At 44.0% G+C, this 22,346-nt stretch overlaps 1 protein-coding gene across 2 annotated transcripts in view; it reads left to right on the top strand.

Annotated features, from left to right (window-relative positions):
* The window catches only part of COL4A6 (collagen type IV alpha 6 chain), a 447,495-nt gene that overhangs the window by 413,020 nt on the left and 12,129 nt on the right, over positions 1–22,346 (top strand). For both annotated transcript variants that reach the window (XM_073547638.1, XM_073547637.1), the window contains 10 exons: positions 197–260; positions 1,881–1,955; positions 2,933–3,040; positions 4,231–4,338; positions 8,864–8,935; positions 9,158–9,283; positions 9,864–9,974; positions 10,648–10,809; positions 12,093–12,191; positions 13,517–13,660. In XM_073547638.1, coding sequence (XP_073403739.1) covers positions 197–260; positions 1,881–1,955; positions 2,933–3,040; positions 4,231–4,338; positions 8,864–8,935; positions 9,158–9,283; positions 9,864–9,974; positions 10,648–10,809; positions 12,093–12,191; positions 13,517–13,660 — 1,069 coding nt within the window. The remainder of the gene's footprint in view (positions 1–196; positions 261–1,880; positions 1,956–2,932; positions 3,041–4,230; positions 4,339–8,863; positions 8,936–9,157; positions 9,284–9,863; positions 9,975–10,647; positions 10,810–12,092; positions 12,192–13,516; positions 13,661–22,346) is intronic.

Raw genomic sequence — 22,346 nt, 5'->3', positions numbered from 1 at the left:
TTGTTCCTCAATGCTAGTACCTGGCAAGGGCAAGTAGGGGGCAAATATTTCAGACATTAGCTACAATGTTATTTTAATTACACTTTTATTATATTTTTACATTGAACCAATGGAGCTAAACTTTTATTTATTTTGTGATCACAATTGTTACCATGTTATGTGCCTATAATCTTGTATTTTCTTGTGTTATTTATAGGGCGCAGAAGGTTTACCTGGTGGCCCTGGTTTTGCTGGTTCCCCTGGTCAACGTGGAGTTAAAGGTGACAATGACCTGAAAATACTTAGATATAAGCCATAGCTGCATCAACCAGATTAATTGCATTTCATGACCATCTCTTGCTCAGTGTTATAAAACTAAAGTCTGAAAGCCCTGCTTATCAACGTTTTTATTTTGGGACTTCTTGCCACTCCTAACTTTTGGCCGATCAGTGACTGATGTAATCTTATCAAGAGTAACCATCGTTTTAATTTTTATTTTATGAATCAATGGTGCCAATTAAAATAAAAAAAAATTGCAATTTATCTTATCAGAGAAATTTGCCTCTTTTTCCACTAGGACTGATCTTTTCAAAAATCTTAATTCTTGGGTAAAAAGTGTATTCAGTGAAGACAGAGTGTTCCATTAGTGAGATAGGAGATGACACTTAAGCTATGACACACTACCGTGTGTGATACGAGAAGCTTGCACGAGTCTCTCGCATCAACACCCGGCGCTGCTGCCGGAACTCAGGATCGGATCTGCCGCTGCATAGAAATACATGCAGCCGCAGCTCCGGTCCTGAGTGCCGGCGGCAGTGCCGGGTATTGATGCGAGAGACTCATGCAAGCTTCTCGTATCACACACGGTAGTGTGATCCCAGCCTTACTGATAAGATTCTATATAGAGGGGAGGAGGAGAAACTAAAGACGAGCTCCTCCCTCCTCTTCCTCTTTCCATCTACATAGAATCTTATAAAAACCAACCGACATCTCCTATCTCAATAATGATACAATCTATCTTTTACTGAATATGGAGTTTACCCAAGAATTGAATATCTTGAGAATGATCAGTCCTAGCAGAGAAAGAAGCAGATTTCTCTGATGTGATACATTACAAAGTTTCTTATTTGTATGCGCGCTATTGATTTATAAAATAAGGATTACAAAGTGGCCGGTTACTTTTTTAAGTACACGCCAACACACATAGCTAGATCTAAGCCCTTATACCAGGTTTGGACAAGAAGATGATCATGAAGATTTGAACAGTAATTCCGCATCAGTCACCATCATTGTGTTCTGTAAATCATTAGAACGACCAGACGACATGGTCAAAAACACATTTTTTTTTGCTTTCTAGCAGGCTCAGAAATAATCATCGTTCGTTAATAGATTGATAGGTCTATGTAAATTTTAATGTGATATAGAATACCGGGCACACTCTCTTGGATGCAGTGAAGAATTTTAATGTGCAATACATAGAGTAAGTCACATCACAAACGTTTTGTTCTGTCAAGACCTTCATCAGTGTCCAAATAGATTAGCCTTGATATGTGCTGTAGGCACAAATATAATGGTAGGAAATAGAACAGGTATAGTGGTGGCACAACGGTTTTCTCATATGGAGGATCAGAAAGGGTGTCAGGGGGGGCATATATGCCTCGGGACATGGCAGTAACATTTGCATTTAGCTGAAGAGTGGGCCCCGAGAACTAATGTCACTGGTGGGGTTTTGGCACTACAGTCGCCTGACACTGGTACACTCTGTCACTTATATGATTATCTACTCATCTACCCAGCTTAAGTTGAGCTATAATGACCGTTCACTAAGATAGTAATCTTCTATTCTAGCCAAGTTGCCATGTCTATGGGCTTAATGTAAAAGTATTATTTTCTTATTAAAGGTGAACGTGGGGAATCACTGGGGCAGTCTGGAGCTCCAGGATCCAAAGGGGAGCGAGGTTCACCAGGGACTCCAGGTAATGTCATACGCAAAATGATCTTAAAGCTATTGCATATGTGAAAATCCCATGTCACGTGGACCCGTCCTGTGTGACACGACCCGCAGGCCGGTAACTAAGACAACAAGACACGGCACGTGTAACTGTCCTGTGTGACACGACCCGCAGGCCGGTAACTAAAACAACAAGACACGGGGGAAGGGGAAACAGTTACAACGGTGGGCCCTGCGATAGGGAACGGGGATGTGGAGACCTCCTGCACTCCCCTGAGTCAGTGTCCCTCACACTCCTAACGTTCCCTATACAGGCTTCTCACCTGTCGCCGAGCCGGAACCTGTCACCCTAGCACACCCTACACCTATCCCTTTGCTAGGGAGCTGGGTGGTGCAGGCACTGGCTCCACCGCTATACTAATACACACCAGGGAAAAATACAAACAGGGATAACAGCACTTAGCTCTGCTCTGTTGCTCTTGCTCCCACCAACAGAGTCCACCACCAGAATGCAGCTTTCCTCCTGAATAGCTGCTACGTCACCCAGCGTTGTCAGAGCTGCAAGGAACTCTCTCTAGCTCCTTCCACACCAGGGCTCTGACTGTGCTGCAAGGAACTCTCTCTAGCTCCTTCCTCCACCAAGGATGGTTGGAAATGCCCAATATCACCAACACCTGCTCATAGACCATGTGACCCTAAATAGGAAAAGGGAATGGTCAAATGATCAGGGGCCAAAAGCTGCTATAATCCCAGTGACCACCGGGGGCAAAAGGCAAAGCAAAGAAAACATCAAGGGCAATGACCCTAACGGCCACCGAGGGCAAAATTAGAACTGAAACCACCAGCTTAAGGAAAAAAAAAGGTTACTAGTGCTTTTATCTGTCATAATCCAGCATGGATCATGACACCCCATTAACATATATGGGGATGAGACCAGCAGGAAGGAGCCGATGTTACCTACATAAAAACTTACCTGATACAAAGGTATCTTTCAATTTGCAGGTGCAAGAGGATTCAATGGATATTCCGGTGATGTCGGACTCATTGGAACTGCAGGAAGCCCTGGACTGAAAGGTCAACGAGGAGATAATGGGCGACCAGGACAACCAGGTGCTGCAAAGTGTTAATCTGGGCATTGGTAGTTGAGCTTCCTGCTGAAATCTGTGGAGCTTTGTTGCCTACATGTATCTCTTCAACTCACTGGCCAACATTATACTTTCACTGATCCCCTTTTTATCCTTGACCATTGGTCACTTTACTGTTCCTCTTCAAAAAATAGAGAAAACTCCCACCCAATATGAAAGAAGAGCGAAAAAGTCAAACAAGGAATCCACTCTGCAAAAAAACAATAATAAAATAAAATGAAAAACAGATAGCAATTGATAAAGGTGTAAGTGAGGTTTGCAGGTATCTTTATTCACATTGGATTGGTTACAGAAATTTTCTATTGCATCTTATTTATTCATTTGATGGAGGTTTGACAAAATCCATAGACCTTACTCATATGAATGACACTTCTATAACTAAACTTTAAACCTCATTCACAATGTAGTTTTAATTTTCACCAATTTGTAAACGGAATGTGTCCTTAGAAAATGATCCAGTTTAAATCAGGTTTTTATATTCAATGGTTTTTTTTGTATTTTTTTTATATTTCACGATTAAATATTAGAAATTTTGCAATTTTCACATTGGTCACCAGTAATTTTCTAGATATTATAATTTTTTTTTTCCAGGAAATCCACAAATACTTTAGTAGTAATAGACTGACACACACTATATATCTTTTGTATTGAAGCATCTAATGAGCGTGTGCAAAAGTCATTGTAAAGGGAGGGGGAGCTGTGACACTATCTATTGTGATTGGTAGGTCTTGTGTATCAGCTGTTACCTGTCATTGTAGGTCTGCCTGTGATGTTACTGATGTTACTGAGACTTCTGAAATCTTTTGTAGAGAACAGGAACTATATAAAAGCCCCAGTGGCTAGTGTGAAAATTGTAAAATTACTTTTTTTTTTTCTTTCTATTAAAAAAGTCAAAAAAAAAAAAAAAAATACACATAAATTTGATTTTTAAACAGTTTGTTATTTCTGGTGATAGATTTCCTTTAAGCAACAGTCAGAAGTGGATTAAGAACCAGTATAAATGGTTCCATCGTACATGTTCTGTGTTTCTCAAGCACTATAATGGTCTTAAAATAAAAACGGATGAAATCTATTGTTACATTTGAGAATAATGTAAGTAAACTACGTATATGTGCTCCGTACAGGGTAATAACCAACCACAATGCTTTGTCTCAGGTTCCCCAGGCCTGCAGGGATTTAGAGGAAACCCTGGATTTGTAGGAACCACGGGATTACCAGGTGGTCCAGGATTTCCCGGATCTGTTGGTGCTCCAGGTGTTAAAGGTAAAATATTTGGGGTTTTTGTTAAGGAAACATCTAATTTTCCAGGCATTTTATTGTAGAAAGAATATATACAGTTGTGCTCAAAAGTTGACATACCCCAGCAGAATTTTTGCTTTCTTGGCCTTTTTTTAGAGAATTTGAATGATAACAGCAAAACTTTTTCTCCACTCATGGTTAGTGGTTGGGTGAAGCCATTTATTGTCAAACTACTGTGTTTTCTCTTTTTAAATCATGACAACCCAAAACATCCAAATGACCCTGATCAAAAGTTTACATACCCTGGTGATTTTGGCCTGATAACATGCACAGAAATTGACACAAATAGGTTTGGATGGCTACTAAAGGTAACACCCTCACCTGTGACAAATGCCAGGAAAATTGTTCAGGATGCAAAGAAAAACCCACAAATAACATCAGCTGAAATACTGGACTCGCTGAAAACTAGCGGAGTGGCTGTTTCAAGATGCACAATAACTAGGCACTTGAAGAAAAATGGGCTGCATGATTGAGTCGCCAGAAGAAAGCCAAATGACCCTGATCAAAAGTTCTCATACCTCATTTCACAATACCGTGTAATGCTCCCTCTAACATCAATGACAGCTTGAAGTCTTTTGTGGTAGTTGTGAGTGAGGTTCTTATATTCTTAGATGGTAAAGCTGCCCACTCTTCTTGTCAAAAGCCTCCAGTTCCTGTAAATTCCTGGGCTGTCTAGCATGAACTGCGCGCTTGAGATCTCCCCAGAGTGGCTCAATGATATTGAGATCAGAAGAATGAGATGGCCACTCCAGAACCTTCACTTTGTTCTGCTGTAGCCAGTGACAGATTGACTTGGCCTTGTGTTTTGGATTGTTGTCATGTTAGAACTTCCAAGTACGTCACATGCGCTGCTACCGGGCTGATGATTGCAAACTTGCCTCCAGTATTTGCTGATAATGTGCTGCATTCATCTTTCCTTCAACTTTGACCTAGTTTCCCGTGCCTTTGTAGCTTAACCATCCCCAAAACATCAGCGATTCACCTCTATTCCTTACAGTAGGAATGGTGTTCCTTTCATCATAGGCCTTGTTGACCACTCTCCAAATGTAATGTGGTTGTGGCCAAAAAGTTGAATTTTGGTCTCATCACTCCAAATTACCTTGTTCTAGAACTTTTGAGACTTGTCTCTGTGATGTTTTGCGTATTGTAGGCAAGATACTTTGTGGCATTTGCGCAGTAATGGCTTTCTTCTGACAATTCGACCATGCAGCCCATTTTTCTTCAAATGCCTCCTTATTGTGCATCTTTAAACAGCCACAACGCTAGTTTTCAAGTAGTCCAATATTTCAGCTGATTTTATTTGTAGGTTTTTTTTGCATCCCAAACAATTTTCCTGGCATTTGTCACAGGTCACAGGTGAGGATGTTATCTTTAGTAATCCATTCAAACCCATTTGTGTCAACTTCTGTGCATGTTAACAGGCCAAAATCGCCAGGGTATATAAACTTTTGATCAGGGTCATTACGATTTAAAAAGAGAAAACACAGTAGTTTGACAATAAATGGCTTCACCCAACCATTAACCATGAGTGGAAAAAAAGTTTTGGTGTTAGAATCATAGAGTCGTAGAGTTAGATGGGACCTCCTGGGCCATCTGGTCCAACCCCCTGCTCAAAGCAGGATTCGCTAAATCATCCCAGACAGATGTCTGTCCAGCCTCTGTTTGAAGACTTCCATTGAAGGAGAACTCACCACTTCTCGTGGCAGCCTGTTCCACTCTTTGATCACTCTAACTGTCAAAAAGTTTTTTCTATTATCTAATCTGTGTCTCCTCCCATTCAGTTTCATCCCATTGCTTCTAGTCTTTCCTTGTGCAAATGAGAATAAAGATGATCCTTCTACAATGGTACAGCCCTTGAGATATTTGTAGATCGCTATTATGTCTCCTCTCAGTCTTCTCTTTTGCAAGCTAAACATTCCCAAATCATGAAACCTTTCCTCATAAGACAGGGTTTGCAGACCGGTCACCATTCTGGTCGCTCTTTTCTAAACTTTCTCCAGTTTGTTGATGTTTTTTTTAAAATGTGGCGCCCAAAACTGGACACAGTATTCCAGATGAGGTCTGACCAAAGAGGAGTAGAGGGCAATAATGACTTCACATGATCTAGACTGTATGCTTCTGTTAATGCATCCTAGAATTGCATTTGCCTTTTTTTGCTGCTGCATCACACTGTTGACTCATATTCAGTCTGTGATCTATTAGTATACCTGTTATGAGCTCATTTTCTGCTCCACCAGCTGGGAGTTCTCCTTCCGTTCTCCCTCTGGTGGTGACAGGAGGTAGTGAGGTTGGTTTAATTGGTAATGGTCTGCCACCTGACGAGGAGGATAATGATTGGATCTCTGGAGTATCAGACTGGACATAAGACAGCCAACGCCCTATCCTGGTGCTGGTGATTCAGTCTGCTTCTCAGGTCTTGGACTTCAGCTCTGCTCCAGTCTTCTCAAGTTAAGTTTGTTTTTGCTAATGTTCACACATGCTCTTGTTGGTCAACTCAGTTTTTGTGTGGTCAGTCAGCCCGGCTGGGCTGTGCTGAATTTCCACTCTTATTTATCTGTCTTTGCCAATTTGCCTTTTTGTCCTTTATTAGATTGGCCTCTTTTTTGCTCTGTCTTGGAATATTTCAGAGTGCTGATATAGTGGGTGAAGTCTAGTGACTTCAGGGTTAATTTTGTTATCAGAAGTGTTGGACATTATTTTGGGTAGGGTTTTTTGGCAAATTGCAGATAGTGTCTTTCCTTTCCTGTCCTTTCAAGTTAGTTTGGCCCCATCGTTTGCTCAGCCTATATTTCTGCCTTTGTTTGTGTTTTCATCTTGCTTCACCGTCAATACATGTGGGGGGCTGTCTTTCCTTTGGGGTCTGCTCTGGGGGAGTTAGTTTTCCTCTTTGCTTACTTTAGGCTTATTTAGCTCTCCGGTTGTGACGAGGCGTCCAGGACCATCGTAGGCACGCTCTACGACTGCTGCTAGTTGTGATTTAAGATCAGGGATCTGCAATCTGCATAGTTACCAACCTCTCTGGTTTTCTGAGACTTAGCGTGTGTTGCTTTTTTTCTCCTCGGTGACCCATTCATAACATATACCCAAGTGTTTTTCACATGTGCTGTTGCTTAGCCCTATTCCTCCCATTTTGTATATGCTTTTTCATTTTTATTGCCCAGATGTAGTACTTTGCATTTTTCCCTGTTAAAAACCATTCTGTTAGTTGCTGCCCACTGCTCCAGTTTATTTATATATTTTTGAATCCTCTCTCTTCTCTAGTATTAGCTATCCCTCCTATCTTTGTGTCATCAGCAAATTTAATCAGTTTACCCTCAATTCCTTCATATAAATCGTTGATAAAGATGTTGAACAATACAGGGCCCAGGACAGAGCCCTATGGTACCTCACTTGAGACATTCTTCCAACTAGATGTGCAGCCATTCTTTGGGTCCGATCACTAAGCCAGTTATGAATCCACCTAACAGTTGCTTTGTCCATTCCATACCTAGTAATTTTTTCAATAAGGATTGTGTGAGATACTTTGTCAAATGCTTTGCTGAAGTCAAGATATACTATATCTACAGCATTTCCCTGATCCACCCAATCCGTGATTCCGTCATAGAAGGAAATTAAGTTAGTCTGACATGACTTATTAGTTACAAACCCATGCTGACTCTGTTTAATCACTTGATTCTTATCCAGGTACTGACATACATGTTAATAATTTGTTCAAAGATCTTTCCTGGTATAGAAGTCAGACTCACCGGCCTATAGTTGCCTGGGTCCACCTTCTTCCCTTTTTTGAAGATAGGAACAACCTTTGCTCTTCTCCAGTCTACTGGGACTTCTCCTGTTCTCCAAGAATTTTCAAAGATTATGGAGAGGGGTTCAAAAATTTCTTCTGCTATCTCCTTCAGTACTCTGGGGTGTAATTCATCTGGACCTGGAGACTTGAATTCATTTAGGTTAGCTAAGTGTTTCCTCATTATCTTTCTGTTTATAGATATCCTGGATTCTTCTATTCCCTTAATAGGACAGTGAAGAACAGTTGATGTTACATTTCCTTTCTGAGAGAAAACAGATGCAAAATAGGAATTTAAAAGTTCGGCCTTATCAACATCCTGTCTTACCATTTATCATTCATATTATCATTCATATTCTCATATTATTATTCATATTCTCTTAAAAAAGGCCAAGAAAGCAAAAATTCTGCTGGGGTATGTAACTTTTGAGCAATGGAAATTACTAGAATTGGAGGTAACATTATCCTCTAATATAAATCAGATTATGGTATATAGACCCCCATATACATTACTGCACAGAGACCAAATAACAACTGGTCTCTATAGCAATGAGCGGAACGGAAAAGGATTATTTGTTTGCGAGACAACCCCCATAAATGTTTAGAGCCATAATGTTTTTCTACGAGCAAGTTTAGATTTTCTGTGTACTCCTTTTTTTATTATCTTTTGCCTATTAAGTAATATCTTTTGCCTATTCATTTCAGGTTTTTCCGGATTTCCAGGTTTGGATGGACTAAATGGATTGCCTGGCACAAGGGGCTTACCTGGAACTCCTGGTAATTATCACATATCATAATAAATTCATTGTTATAGAGGACAAGATCTCATTAGAACCTACAGTGTAATGCAAGAATACATAAATTATTAGAAACTTGTAGTTTTATTGCATTCTCCTGGTGTAGGACAGGTGCGTTATGATTTTGCATGGAAATGTTGGTACAATGCTATTTTTTTAGCATTACTTTTGTTTTTAAATATTTTCTGTCCCAAAATTAAAGGTTTGAGTGAAGCAGGGCGCCCGGGGTCACCTGGATTTCCAGGTTCGAAAGGTGAAAGAGGCTTATCCAACACAATGCCTGGCCAGCCAGGAGTTAATGGTGCAAAAGGTGTAGTTGGAGATCCAGGTAAGACAAGATCTTTTAACATTCTTATGTACCTAGTGTTATTAGGAAATGGGTGTGACTATATTGAGTGCAGGGGTTGCAAATGCACCCGAGTCCCTTGAGCCTAGGGGGCTACAAAAACTCCCTTTGGCTCAAATGAGAAGATAAATACTTTTAAAGACCCAAAATAGTTTGAGCCCTGTTGTAGATTTTACATTGGGCCCAAAAACTTCAGTTCACACCACAGTTAGGTAAAATATATTCATGTTACAACCATGAAGAACTATTCAATGTACTGGATAGTCAATGTTTCACCAAGGGAGAACCATTGATGTGAGGCTGAACTACTCAAAGCATTTGTGATTAGCTCACTGGCGGACACAGAAAGAATAGGGCCCCTGTGCAAGAACAATATATGGGCCCCTGGTAGCCCTAAAGCACCTAAAATGCAAAATTTCACCTGCTTTGGAGGTAGAAATGGTCTCTCTTACCTCTCGGGCCCCTGTGTGGCCGCACAGGTTGCACCAATGATATTTCCGCCCCTGGATCAACTGGCATTATTTATCCCAAGTTGAAATAACTATCCACATTGTACTTTCAGGCTTACCCGGTGTTCCTGGACAACCTGGTCCTCCTGGACCACCTGGGTCAATAAATATTATACCTGGTTTACCTGGAGACCCTGGTCTAGCTGGAAGAGATGGAGAGATGGGTATGTGTACCACATGTATTTTGTTTTCTATTCATTTTTGTGTTGTTTTACATTTATTCAACTTACAAGTGTAAATAGTAAATTTGTTCTATAGACATTGTTTCTACATTTTGTCTATTGCATTCCTCTTATATTTAATTATTTAAATTTAGTTATCACAGTCATACTCTACAGCTGACCATACATCGAGGTGTCTGGCAGCGGCATACTCCGATTTTCCCATTGATAACACATACACGCTTGGTCGTGCTGAGCATGCATGTGGGAATTGGCAGAGATGGCAGTCAGGCAATAGCTAACTGATGTAGAAGTAGAAGTTTACATAATCCGTACAATTACCCAATGTCTTTTTCCAATTATTGCAGTTGTTTTGTCAAGATATCGCCTTTTAAGATAGAAGGTATTTTTTTATAGTTCTGACTACAAAAACCTAATAACATATGTGGTTAGGGGCTTCATGGGAAAATTAGTTTTGCGTGTTGAGCAGTGACTAAACATTAATTTGTGAACAGGCCTCTAGAGGAAGAGACGCTCCTTGTTGGTGATGCTATGTTTTGACTAATAGAGAGCTGTCCTGAATAGGTGACCCCTCCATGTTGTCCATATGTAATAATAGATATGGTAATTTAACTAAACTTGTTAGTAAAATAATGTTTCTGCATTTCTATTTAAGGATTGCCGGGCCTACCTGGCCCACGTGGACCCTCAGGTCCAGCCTCCAATCAAGGAGATACAGGAGATTCTGGAATACCAGGAGGACCAGGAAGAGCTGGCATAAAGGGAGATTCAGGATTTTCAGGAAACCCTGGAGGCCCCGGAGCAACTGGAGTAAAAGGTAAGTCCCTGTCATCTGTGTCTATGTATGTAAGTAGAGTTGTGATAGCTTTTCAAATGGCAAGAACTTAAGCTAAGCTAACAAATGGTGAATAATAAAGGTTCCCACTTTTCGGCCACGCACACGCCTTCTAAGCGCTGCCCTACTTACCGCGTGTTTCACTCTGCTCCACCCAGTACCTGACCATCGCTCCGAGTTGCCTTGAGCTTCTCTTCCAGCTCTGCTGTTGTGAGTCATAGGTGGGCGCTTCAAAACTTTGCAGGAATTTGTATCCACTCTGTCCTGAAGAGATCTTCCTCCCCGGTCTATCACCTACCAGCAGGTGGTATATCAGGCGACTTTACCCTCCATTCCTCACATGAACTTAGGTTCTAGTAGTTCAGTCTCTAGCATCCTAGCTAGCTTCCTGTATTGACGTATTCCTGTTTGTTTTGTCTCACATGTTATCGACCTGGCTAGCCTTCCCTTTTATCCTGATCTCTCCGCTCCTTACCTCGCCTATGAATTCTGAAACTGTGTTGCGTGCACGGATCTCGGACCAGCTGACTATTCTTTTGTCTTGTCCATCTGTACCCTGTACCAGAGTCTCTGACCCTTTGGTCAGCTGTCGTAGTCCAGGGTACTGTACGCCCTGGAGTGCTACCTGGTGTCGATCAGAGGCCCAGCCTATCCTCACCATCTGAGGCTCTAATCAATACCTGGTAGACACCAAGTCATGCCCCTCCAGGATAAGCCCGGCACGATCCACACCCACCAGCGTTACACCTAGTACTTTATCTTGTTTTACTGAAGAGGGCAGATCCAGACAGACAGTAGTCTCCTGCCTACAGCCTTCTATAGAGACTGCCATAAGGGCTCCAGCGAGTACTTGTCATTCTCCCACGTACTTCCTACATCACTTCCTAATAGTTCTCCAGATCTTTTCTTGCTGTTGTTTTCTGGGAAGCTTTACTGTAATTATAAATTGGTCATGAGATTGTCACGGGTGCAGGGCTAATTAGTTTTACTACAGTTTTAGAGCTGTGATTTGTAATGGGACTATGTTACTGTACCTGTGTTTTCAATTGAATGACAGCAAGCAGATATAATAAAAACTGCAGGGAGTAGTACTAATGTAATTTACAAACAAGTTAAGTTTTCCAGTTACATTAAAAATTAATTACTATATATCAATTAGTATAAAGTAAGAATGTCTTGTGTCTAAGCATTGCAGATTAACAGGTCATTTAGTCTGTCCTTTGGTGTTGAAGAGAAGACTGTAACATTTTTCTTGTTTGTCTTAGGCCTTAGGGGGGATCCAGGATTCATTGGTGTTCCTGGAAAAGAAGGATCTGTCGGAGATGCTGGATTTCCCGGTCTTAAAGGAGAAAAGGGCAACTCAGGTGAGTACTACTATTAGAAGACGGTATGTCCAACATTCTGTGTTTGCTACATTATTAATAGTAATTTATAGGGCACTAAGGTTGATTTTCTGGGAAAGGGCTCCTAATTATCTTTATACATATAAGGGCAGTTTTATCACATAGTTCTCGGCCCTGTGATATAGTATGGGGCAGTGCAAATCTGCAATTTTTTTGTTTCTCATGGCGATTCGAGATGAGAAAACAATTGCAGCATGCAGTGAGTGTATTCGAAGATCGGTTCACATGCACCCATACAAGTCTGTGGGTGCATGTGTCATCCGAGAGCAGTCCAGCATTCACGGACTGAGACAATGGAGAAGATGGGGAAACTAAGTTCTGCGTCTTCTGCACATAACAGTAAGATGACACTCAGCTCAAACGCTGACATAGTTTGATCTGAGTGATATTAGCATAATTGGCCCGACTGTCTCGCATAACAGAATGAACGATGTGTGATCCCAGCCTACATAATACTATTGGGAGTGGAATGCATAATCATAAATTCATCGCATACACAGAATAAGGCCGGGATCACACATGTGAGAAACTCGGACGAGTCTCACATCTTAATACCCAGGCACTGCTGCTGCCACTCAGGAGCGGAGCGTGCAGCTGCATAGAAATACATGCAGCCGCACACTCCGCTCCCGGCCTAAGGCTCACAAAGCATGTGTGATCCCGGCCTAAGGCTCACTCTAGCGCTTACTGCAAACAGTATTCATCAGAATCTAGCGTATTGACAATTGTAAATCTAGAAAACTTGGATGATTTATTTTCTCACTTGTCATCCATATGTACTGTACTCACCATTTTTTTACAGCAGTAGTTATTATTCATGTTCAAGACAATTTATAATTTCCTATGTTACAGAATTGAAATGTAAAAATCAGATGCTATACTGTGGTTCCGTCTGGCATCCGATTTTTTTTTTTTTGCACATCCTATTCTAGCACCTGCCATCCCGCGACAGCTCTGCCTATTTGGCTGAAGCTGGGAGAAACTGGTGTGAAGATGCCAAAAGTCGCTAAATTTTGGCTACTAAATGTTACAACTTTTCAGAGCTTTTACACCAGAGTTCTGTTGTGACAACTTTGATGAATCAGGCCCATCATGTGCCTATCGGTGACAGGAGTTTGTGAAAACCTGATTTTTATAGTTATAGATAGTGGATGTGGTTTTTCATATAGAGTTGAGGTGCCATTAATCAGGTAAGCAGTCAGAAAAATGCACAAAGTCCACTGTGATCAGTTCTTGTGAAGATTTGAATTGATCTTCCTTTTGAATTTAAGTATTTCTTCTTCCAGGTTCCCCAGGTCCAGTAGGACGCCCAGGTCTATCTCCTACTGATGATTTTCAGTATCCTCTTGGAAATCCTGGTCTACCTGGAATTAATGGTTTTGATGGTGGGCCTGGAGATCGTGGTATACAAGGACCATCAGGACAACCTGGTATGGACGCATAATATGTAATTAATATGTTCTCATAAATAGATTTTGAGGCTTTCTGCATGTACAAGGGCTCTGATGAAACAACCATGTTCTGTATATGCTCTGACCACGCAATAAGAATCAAGTATTTTCTTATCAGATGGTGGTCCTCACCAGTGATTGACAACTATCTCGGTGTGCATGCTTATACAATAAAGACTGTCAATTGTTTAGACTAGACTCCTGAATGAACCAATTTCAATCAGTAAATTTGATTTTACTGAATCTTTTTCTACAAACCTTTAAATATGAATCTGATGAGCTCCTCCTGATACTGCAGGTAGAACAGCATTTTCCTGTTGACGAGTTCCCTTTAAAGTCTCAGTTGAAAAAGACATATATGTATGGTTCTGCAGACAGCCTCTGCCTCATGCCAATTTCATTTTTGTAATGTGATCCCTCAGTGATTATTTCCATTGTTGACGTGGTTTTCATTGAGTTTATAATTTCTGAACAGTAACAGATGTTTTTTTTAAGGAGGTGTTCTGGATTCAAGAAAAATGCATGCATGCACCCTATATGACTTGCATTTTATATAATGACATGCCAACTAATTTCTTATCTGCTTTCCTCAATGTTCTGTTCTAAGAAGTGGATGACAGTCTAATCGGCACGTGACCACCCACTCGCGCTGGAAATAGAGGGGAATCTTGATTGTGTGCACAATGTACATTGTCAAGATTCAGCAATGTTCAATCACATAAATTGACTGCAGAGATTTATTTGAAGCCTGGAAACCCATTTAAAGGCTAAGGCCTCTTTCACACATCAGTTTTTTGCCATCAGTCGCAATCCAGCAGTTTTGGAAAAAAACGGATCTGTCGCAGATTGTGAAAAACTGATGCGACGGATCAGTTTTTTTGCTGGATCCGACTGCCCTACCTGGTAATAATAATTGGAGCATGCTCAGCTTAAAAAAACGGAATCCATCGCTGGATTCCGTAATTTGACAGACAGCGACGAATCCTGCGCCCTTAGGCTTCCATTATAGCCAACGACAGACGGCGCTGGATCCGTCGCTGTCCGACTTTTCGACGGAGACAAAAAACGTTACTTTGTCCGACGTCTCCGCCCTACGGACACAAAATTTCCAACGGATCCAGTGAACGACGGATGAAACGTGAGGCCATCCATCGCAATCTATCGCTAATACAAGTCTATGAGAAAAAAAACGGATCCAGCGCCATCAGTCGCTGGATCCGTTTTTTTCTAAAAACGACGGATTGTAACTGATGGCAAAAAACTGATGTGTGAAAGAGGCCTTATTTCCATGTCAGTCTTTTATGGCTGACATGACAATAATTTCTTCCAGTTCCGACCAGTAAAGGTGAAAGCTCTTCCATAATTCCACCTCTTCTGCTTGGAGCTGATCAGATTAATTCCAGGAAAGGCTGAGATGGGAATAATGTCCTCTACAGATTTCAGGTACAGTGTTGTCACAGACTTTACAGCTTGATGTTCCCACACATACAGTGGGGAAAATAAGTATTTGATACACTGCTGATTTTGCACGTTTTCCCTCCTACAAAGAATGGAGAGGTCTGTAATTTTTATCGTAGTAGGTACACTTCACCTGTGACAAACAGAATCTAAAAATAAAAAAACAGAAAATCACATTGTATGATTTTGCATAATTAATTTGCATTTTATTGCATGAAATAAGTATTTGATAAAACTGAAAAATAGAACAATATTTGGTACAGAAACCTTTGTTTGGAATTACAGAAGTCAGACGTCTCCTATAGTTCTTGACCAAGTTTGCACACACTGCAGCAGGGATTTTGGCCCACTCCTCCATACGGATCTTCTCCAGATCTTTCAGGTCATGGTGCTGTTGCTGGGCAACATTGTATTTCAGTTTCCTCCGAATACTTTCTGTTGGGTCCGGGTCTGGAGACTGGCTTGGCCACTCCAGAACCTTGAAATGCGCTTTACAGAGCCACTCCTTAGTTACCCTGGTTGTGTGTTTCAGGTCATTGTCATGCTGGAAGACCCAGCCACGACCCATCTTCAAAGCTCTTACTGAGGGAAGGAGGTTGTAGGTCAAAATCTCACTATACATGACCCCATCCATCCTCCCTTCAATACCGTGTAGTCGTCAGTCTCCTTTGCCGCAAAGTATCCATAAAAAGTATGATGTTTCCCACTCCATGCTTCATGGTAGAGACAGTGTCCTTGTGGTTGTACTCATCCTTCTTCTTACTAACAATATGGTGAGTGAACTTGATACCAAAAAGTTCTATTTTGGTCTCATCTGACCACATGACCTTCTCCCATGCCTCCTCTGGATCATCCAGATCAGTGGCGTAACTACCGGGGTAGCAGCCGAAGCGGTTGCTTTGGGGCCCGTCCCATATAGGGGCCCGGGTCCCCGGCTCCAATCGGCGCTACCCGGGTAGTGCAATTAACTACAACTCCTCCCCTAGCAATGCATGTCTCTTGCACTGAGACCCCGGCCGGTGCTTATTCCATCTTCAGTTCTCCGGTGTTCTTCCTGCTTTCAGCGTCCGCTCATTACCTATGCGCATAAGTAATTAGCGGCTCATTACATATGCGCATATGTAATGATCGGCACCACGTGGAAGCTGAAAGCAGGAAGAGCACTGCTGAGATGAGAAGATGGAACAAGCACCGGCTTGGGGCTGCAAGAGACAGAGAGAGAGGTGACTGAGTATAAAGGAGGGAGGCTCAGGGGCAGGCTCTGTCTGGCCTGGCGGGCTACCGGGTAAATATACACCATGTGGTGCTGGGCGCTATATACCATGTGGTGCTGGGCACTATTATAGTACCCAGCACCACATGGTATATAACACCCAGCACCACATGGTATATAGCACCCAGCACCACATGGTATATAGCACCCAGCACCACATGGTATATAGCACCCAGCACCACATGGTATATAGCGCCCAGCACCACTATATACCATGTGGTGCTGGGCGCTATATACCATGTGGTGCTGGGCACTATATACCATGTGGTGCTGGGCGCTATATACCATGTGGTGCCGGGTGTTATATACCATGTGGTACCGGGCGCTATATACCATGTGGTGCCGGGCGCTATATACCATGTGGTGCCGGGCGTTATATACCATGTGGTGCCGGGCGTTATATACCATGTGGTGCTGGGCGTTATATACCATGTGGTGCTGGGCGTTATATACCATGTGGTGCTGGGCGTTATATACCATGTGGTGCTGGGCGCTATATACCATGTGGTGCTGGGCGCTATATACCATGTGGTGCTGGGTGCTATATACCATGTGGTGTTGGGCGCTATATACCATGTGGTGCTGGGTGTTATATACCAGGTGGTGCTGGGCGCTATATATATACCATGTGGTGCTGGGCGCTATATTTACACCATGTGGTGCTGGGTGCTATATATACACCATGTGCTGGGTGTTATATACCATGTGGTGCTGGGCGCTATATACACCATGTGGTGCTGGGCGCTATATATATACCATGTGGTGCTGGGTGCTATATACCATGTGGTGCTGGGTGCTATATACCAGGTGGTCCTGGGCGCTATATACCATGTCTTGCTGGGCGCTGGGTGCTGTATACCATGTGGTGTTGGGTCAGCAACTTAAAATATAAAATTATCAATGCCTAACTAATTTGATTGTATTGACTGAGTTACAGGATTAGGAATAATTGTTACATTATTTCTAATTCTGTTACTTAATGTGACTCTAGTATGCATTATCAGTAAGGGGGTGTGTCTTGAAGGGGGTGTGGTTTTGAGGGGGTGTGTCTTTAAGGGGGCCCCGTTTAAAAGTTTGCTATGGGGCCCAATCAGTTCTAGTTACACCCCTGATCCAGATGGTCACTGGCAAACTTTAAATAGGGCTAGACATGTGTTGGTGTGAGCAGAGGGACCTTGCATGCACTGCAGGATTTGAATCCATGACAGCGTAGTGTGTTACTAATGGTAATGTTTGAGACTGCGGTCCCAGCTCTCTTCAGATCATTGACCAGGTACTCCCATGTAATTCTGGCTGATTCTTGACCTTTGTCAGAATTATCCTTTCCCCACAAGACCAAGGAAGACTGACAGTCATATGTTTCTTCCATTTTCTAATAATTGTGCCAACAGTTGTTGCCTTTTCACCAAGCTGCTTGCCTATTGTCCTGTAGCCCATCCCAGTCTTGTGCAAGTCTACAATTGTGTCTCTGGTGTCATTAGACAGCTCTTTGGTCTTGGCCATGGTGGAGAGCTTGGCATGTGATTGAGTGTGTGGACAGGTGTCTTTTATACGAGTTCACACAGGTGCAATCAATACAGGTAATAAGTGCAGAGTAGGAGGGCTTTTTAAAGAAAAACTAACTGGTCTGCGAGAGCCAGAATTGTTGCTGGTTGGTAGGTGATCAAATACTTATTTAATGCAATTTATTTAAAAATCATACAATGTGATTTTCTGGTTTTTCATTTTTGATTCTGTCTCTCACAGTTGAAGTGTACCTAGTATAAAAATTACAGACCTCTCCATTCTTTGCAAGTGGGTAAAACTTGCAAAATCGGCAGTGTATCAAATACTTTTCTCCTTCGCCTCATTGGGGGACACAGGACCATGGTTGTTATGCTTCTGCCACTAGGAGGCTGACACTAAGGAAACACAAAAAGATTAGCTCCTCCTCTGCAGTGTACACCCACACACACTGGCTCCAGCCGAACCAGCTCAAGCATAGTGTCAGTAGGAGGCACATGTGTTCTGATCTTCAGACTACATCTATAGTTTTTTTATTTTTACTTTTCTCTTTATTTCTATTGTTATTTTTTTTTCAAAGGATTACAGGGGGCGACGGATCCCTAAAGGGCACCGCTCTCCCCACACCGGCAACAGATGGGAACATGGAGTGTCGCCTCCACGTACCCCCCTCTGCATCCAGGCTTATGTTGTCCTTTTATGTGCTGGACGAACAGCCCTGTCCCATCCTGGGGGAGTTAACCCCTTGGATGTCCAGAGGCACTTACGACATCCATGTGGCCCGCACTGCATCTCCCCTGATAAACAGTGGCGATGGAAGGAAGGCGGACGGTCCATCTCTGCCTCTCTGACAACAGAATGGTGGATGGAGGGTCCCTGCACAATCCACGCTAGAGCAGCTGACCTGGAAGCAGAGGCAGCCTGAGTCCTGCGCTTCGTCTCCTGCGGCGACTGCGACGCATACCACTGGTAAGATGGGCTGAGTGTGCGTCCGGACCACGAACAGGTCAGTAACCCCGACGGAGGGCTCCTGCAAGCGGACTTTGAGCACTATTCCCCTTTCCCTCCAGGTGTGTTCCGGCTGGCAGCGGAAATTTAGCCCCCGGCTTGGGCCTGTTCTCGGCCGCAATCTGGAAGCTCCACCCACTTTATGACGTCCCGGCAGTAGCTCCGCCCACGACCTGGCGCTTCTCGCACACTGCGAGAGTTCTCTCTGCATGTCGCATGCTACCCTCTGCAATTCCCGCCGGCCATCTTTATCCACCCGGCCGGCTCACTGCACACGCTGGCAGCCTGTTCACACTTCAGAGGGGCACAGTGCACTGGGAGGACTGCTTGGGCCACAGGACCTGGGTAAGATCTCTGAGCTGCGGCACACTCATTGCCCCTTTTCTGCAGTAGTCACTGGGTCTTACAAGTCACGGTCCTCCCTATTGAAGCATATCGGCAGAATCAGAGACATACTGGGGTACACCATGTAACTCTCTAAGACATCCAAGATTGCTAATAAGACACATACAGTGTTTTTCACCTCATGTACCACCTGCCAGACTTCGTTGCCACGGGGACAGAGTATGCCACTTGCAAGGCCTGTGATCTCGAATGCGTTCAGGAGCCCTCCGCTGCTACCGAACTGAGTGGGCTTCGTCACTAGCTAAAGCAATAGAGTCCCTTCAAGATCCCTCCACTGGTCGAGGCATTCATCTGCCAGTCATGGAAGGTTCCTCTGCCTCACGGAAACTGTCAGCCAGCAGGGGCTGTTCTCAGTCAAAAACGCCACAGGCATCTAGGAAACGGGCCCATAGCACGTCTCCCTGGCGTTCTCCCGCCTCGACATCTGTGGGCTCCATTTCCCGCTCCCTCTCACCCAGGGTTCGCAGTGACCAGGACTCCGAATCTGATTCCGACATGCCCCTTGATCTAGACTCACCGGATTATTAGGTGACGGTGGACAGTCTCATTGGGGCCGTAAACCAGACTTTGAAGGTTGACGAGCACTCTAATTCTGTCCCGGATCACACGGTGTCCTTCAAGAGGACCAAACGTCCTCATAGGGTTTTCTCCAACTATCCCGAGTTCCAGGACATAGTTCGACAGCATAGAGAGCAGGTCAGAAGCCTATTGAGGCAAGATTTTTTTTCGGATCTGTGGAAGGAATGGGCCGAATCCCCTCCAGTTGATCCACTTGTCTCCCACCTGGCCACCAAAACCCTCCTGTTCTTACCAGACAGGTCCTCTATTAAAGACCCCACGTACCGTCAGATAGAGAACCTTGCCTGTTCGGTTTTCAAAGCCTCGAGCTTGGCACTCTCTCCCTCTTTTGCCACGTCATAGGTAGCTATGGTCTCTTGGGCAGATACCCTGGCCAGGGCCATTCAGGATAGTGACCTTCCCATGGACCTCAGAAGCAGCATACCTGGCCAATCAGATCTCCTTGACTGGGGATTATTTGATGCACGCTTCCCTGGACTTAGCTAACTGTGCTGTACTTGCAGTCTCAAACGCAATCACCATCAGACGTGCTGTGTGGCTCAGGGAATGGAAAACGGACTCTGCGTCAAAAAGTCTCTAATGTCTCTGCCCTACCAGAGCGGTTGTTTATTTGGAGAGATGGCACGACTGCGGCCATGGCCCAGCAGGCGCCTCCAGGCCGATGACGAGGGGCGGGCGTCCCCTGGGGACACAATATGGACCCTCTATACGGGATACTGTGGCAGCTGAGCATGTGGACAAAGAGAAGACACATAGGACTTGATAACACCACATAAATTCAGGTATAAAGAATGTAAAGTTTACTAAAGTAAAGTCACACAGTACTTAGACGAAACAGGGCTATGCCAGGCTCCCAATTCCACACCTCCCAGAAGGGTACCACCCAGTGGAGCCCCAAGGAACCAACGGATCACCGAGGCACACATAGGCGGGACATAAGCAGGACATAAGGGTACATGAGGACATCAGGACACAGGTTGGACATCAGGCTGGACATCAGGACACAGGTTGGATATCAGGACACAGGCTGAACATCAGACAGGAGTCGTTTGGTTCCGGACATCCAACAGGACCTACAGGCACCAATGCAGTCATCAAGCTCCAGGCTCCAGGCAGCAGTCATCAGGTTCCAGACTGCGGTCGTCAGGCTTCGGGCATTGGACCTTGGAAGGAACTCAAGCGTGATGGTGCTAGAACCGCAGGATTGCTGGGCCTGCATGGAGCTAGCACTGCATGGTAGTCAGAGCACAGGGTAGTAGATGCTCAGCAGGAACACCAGTCACAAGAGACTCAGTCACTGGGTGCGAGACTCCAAACAGAGGGATTCCAGAAACATAACAGCAGACACAGTTCAGTCAGGGTCAGGTACAGGATCAACGATTCAGGCCTGGGTATACTGCCTCCAGGGCAGGGTGCAGGAACAGGACAAAGCAGGAATCAAGGCAGGGACTTTGGTACCAAAACATAGACAGGAGAGGTCCAGGGACACATACACAAAACACACATGGCAAGGTTCAGGAACTCTGAGAGTAGCTGTGGCGATGCCCAGCAGGGAAGGGGAAGTTTATATAGGAGCTGCCCCTCAGCAATTGGCTGGGGACAGCATTTCAAATACACACACTAACCCTGATAAAAGCAGGGGAGGTGTGGCCGCGCACGCCCTAAGACCAAACAGAAACCATTACAGCGCAGTCAGTGCAGAAACTGAAGCTTAGAGCACCTGGCAGTGCCTGCAAGTCTAGACACACGTGGAAAGTCATGCACCAGCTGCAAATGACCTCGCAACCAGCGGACAGCTTCCACAGTGGCAACCAGGGACCGCACATGCGGATGGTGATGCAGCAGAGCAAAGACCTAACAACACATGCACGGCTACTCAACAGAGCAGGGAACTGAGCAGGCTCCATACAGGTAACTGCTAACAGTATCCGAGCTCAATTAGGGGGAAAAGAGTAAGGGGATAAAGCAAAGACATGCATTGTCACGCCAACAACCAAGTACAGACATAACGGCGTGACAAGAGAAGCTGGATCAGCTTATCTTGGACGCCACAGGAGGAAAAAGTGAATTCCTCCCCAGCAGAAGACTAGGCGACCTTTTCAGCAACAGACACGTTTCCGGCCCTTTTGCAGCAATCCTGGTTGGTCCAATACGACCACCTCTTCTGGATCGGGGCGTTCCCCTCGGGGGGACAGTGATCCCCAGGTTTCGTTATAGACCAACCAGTCATGGAAGAGCCGACCCAAGCAATCTTGATCTAAGGGATCCAGGTCCCATAGATTCTCGGCCCAATGACTCACGGAATTATCCAGTCGACACCAGCAGAGTAGGCGGTCCCCTACTCCTGTTTCGTCATATCTGGCTCTCTGTTGTCCACGATGAATGGGTCAGGGACCTGGCGTCTTCTGGATACAAGATAGTTTTCTTCTGGTCCTCCGG

This window comes from Dendrobates tinctorius, unplaced genomic scaffold, assembly GCF_039654945.1.
Source record: "Dendrobates tinctorius isolate UK_male_01 unplaced genomic scaffold, ASM3965494v1 ptg000154l, whole genome shotgun sequence".
Lineage (NCBI taxonomy): Eukaryota > Metazoa > Chordata > Amphibia > Anura > Dendrobatidae > Dendrobates > Dendrobates tinctorius.
This window is presented reverse-complemented; position numbering and strand designations above follow the sequence as displayed.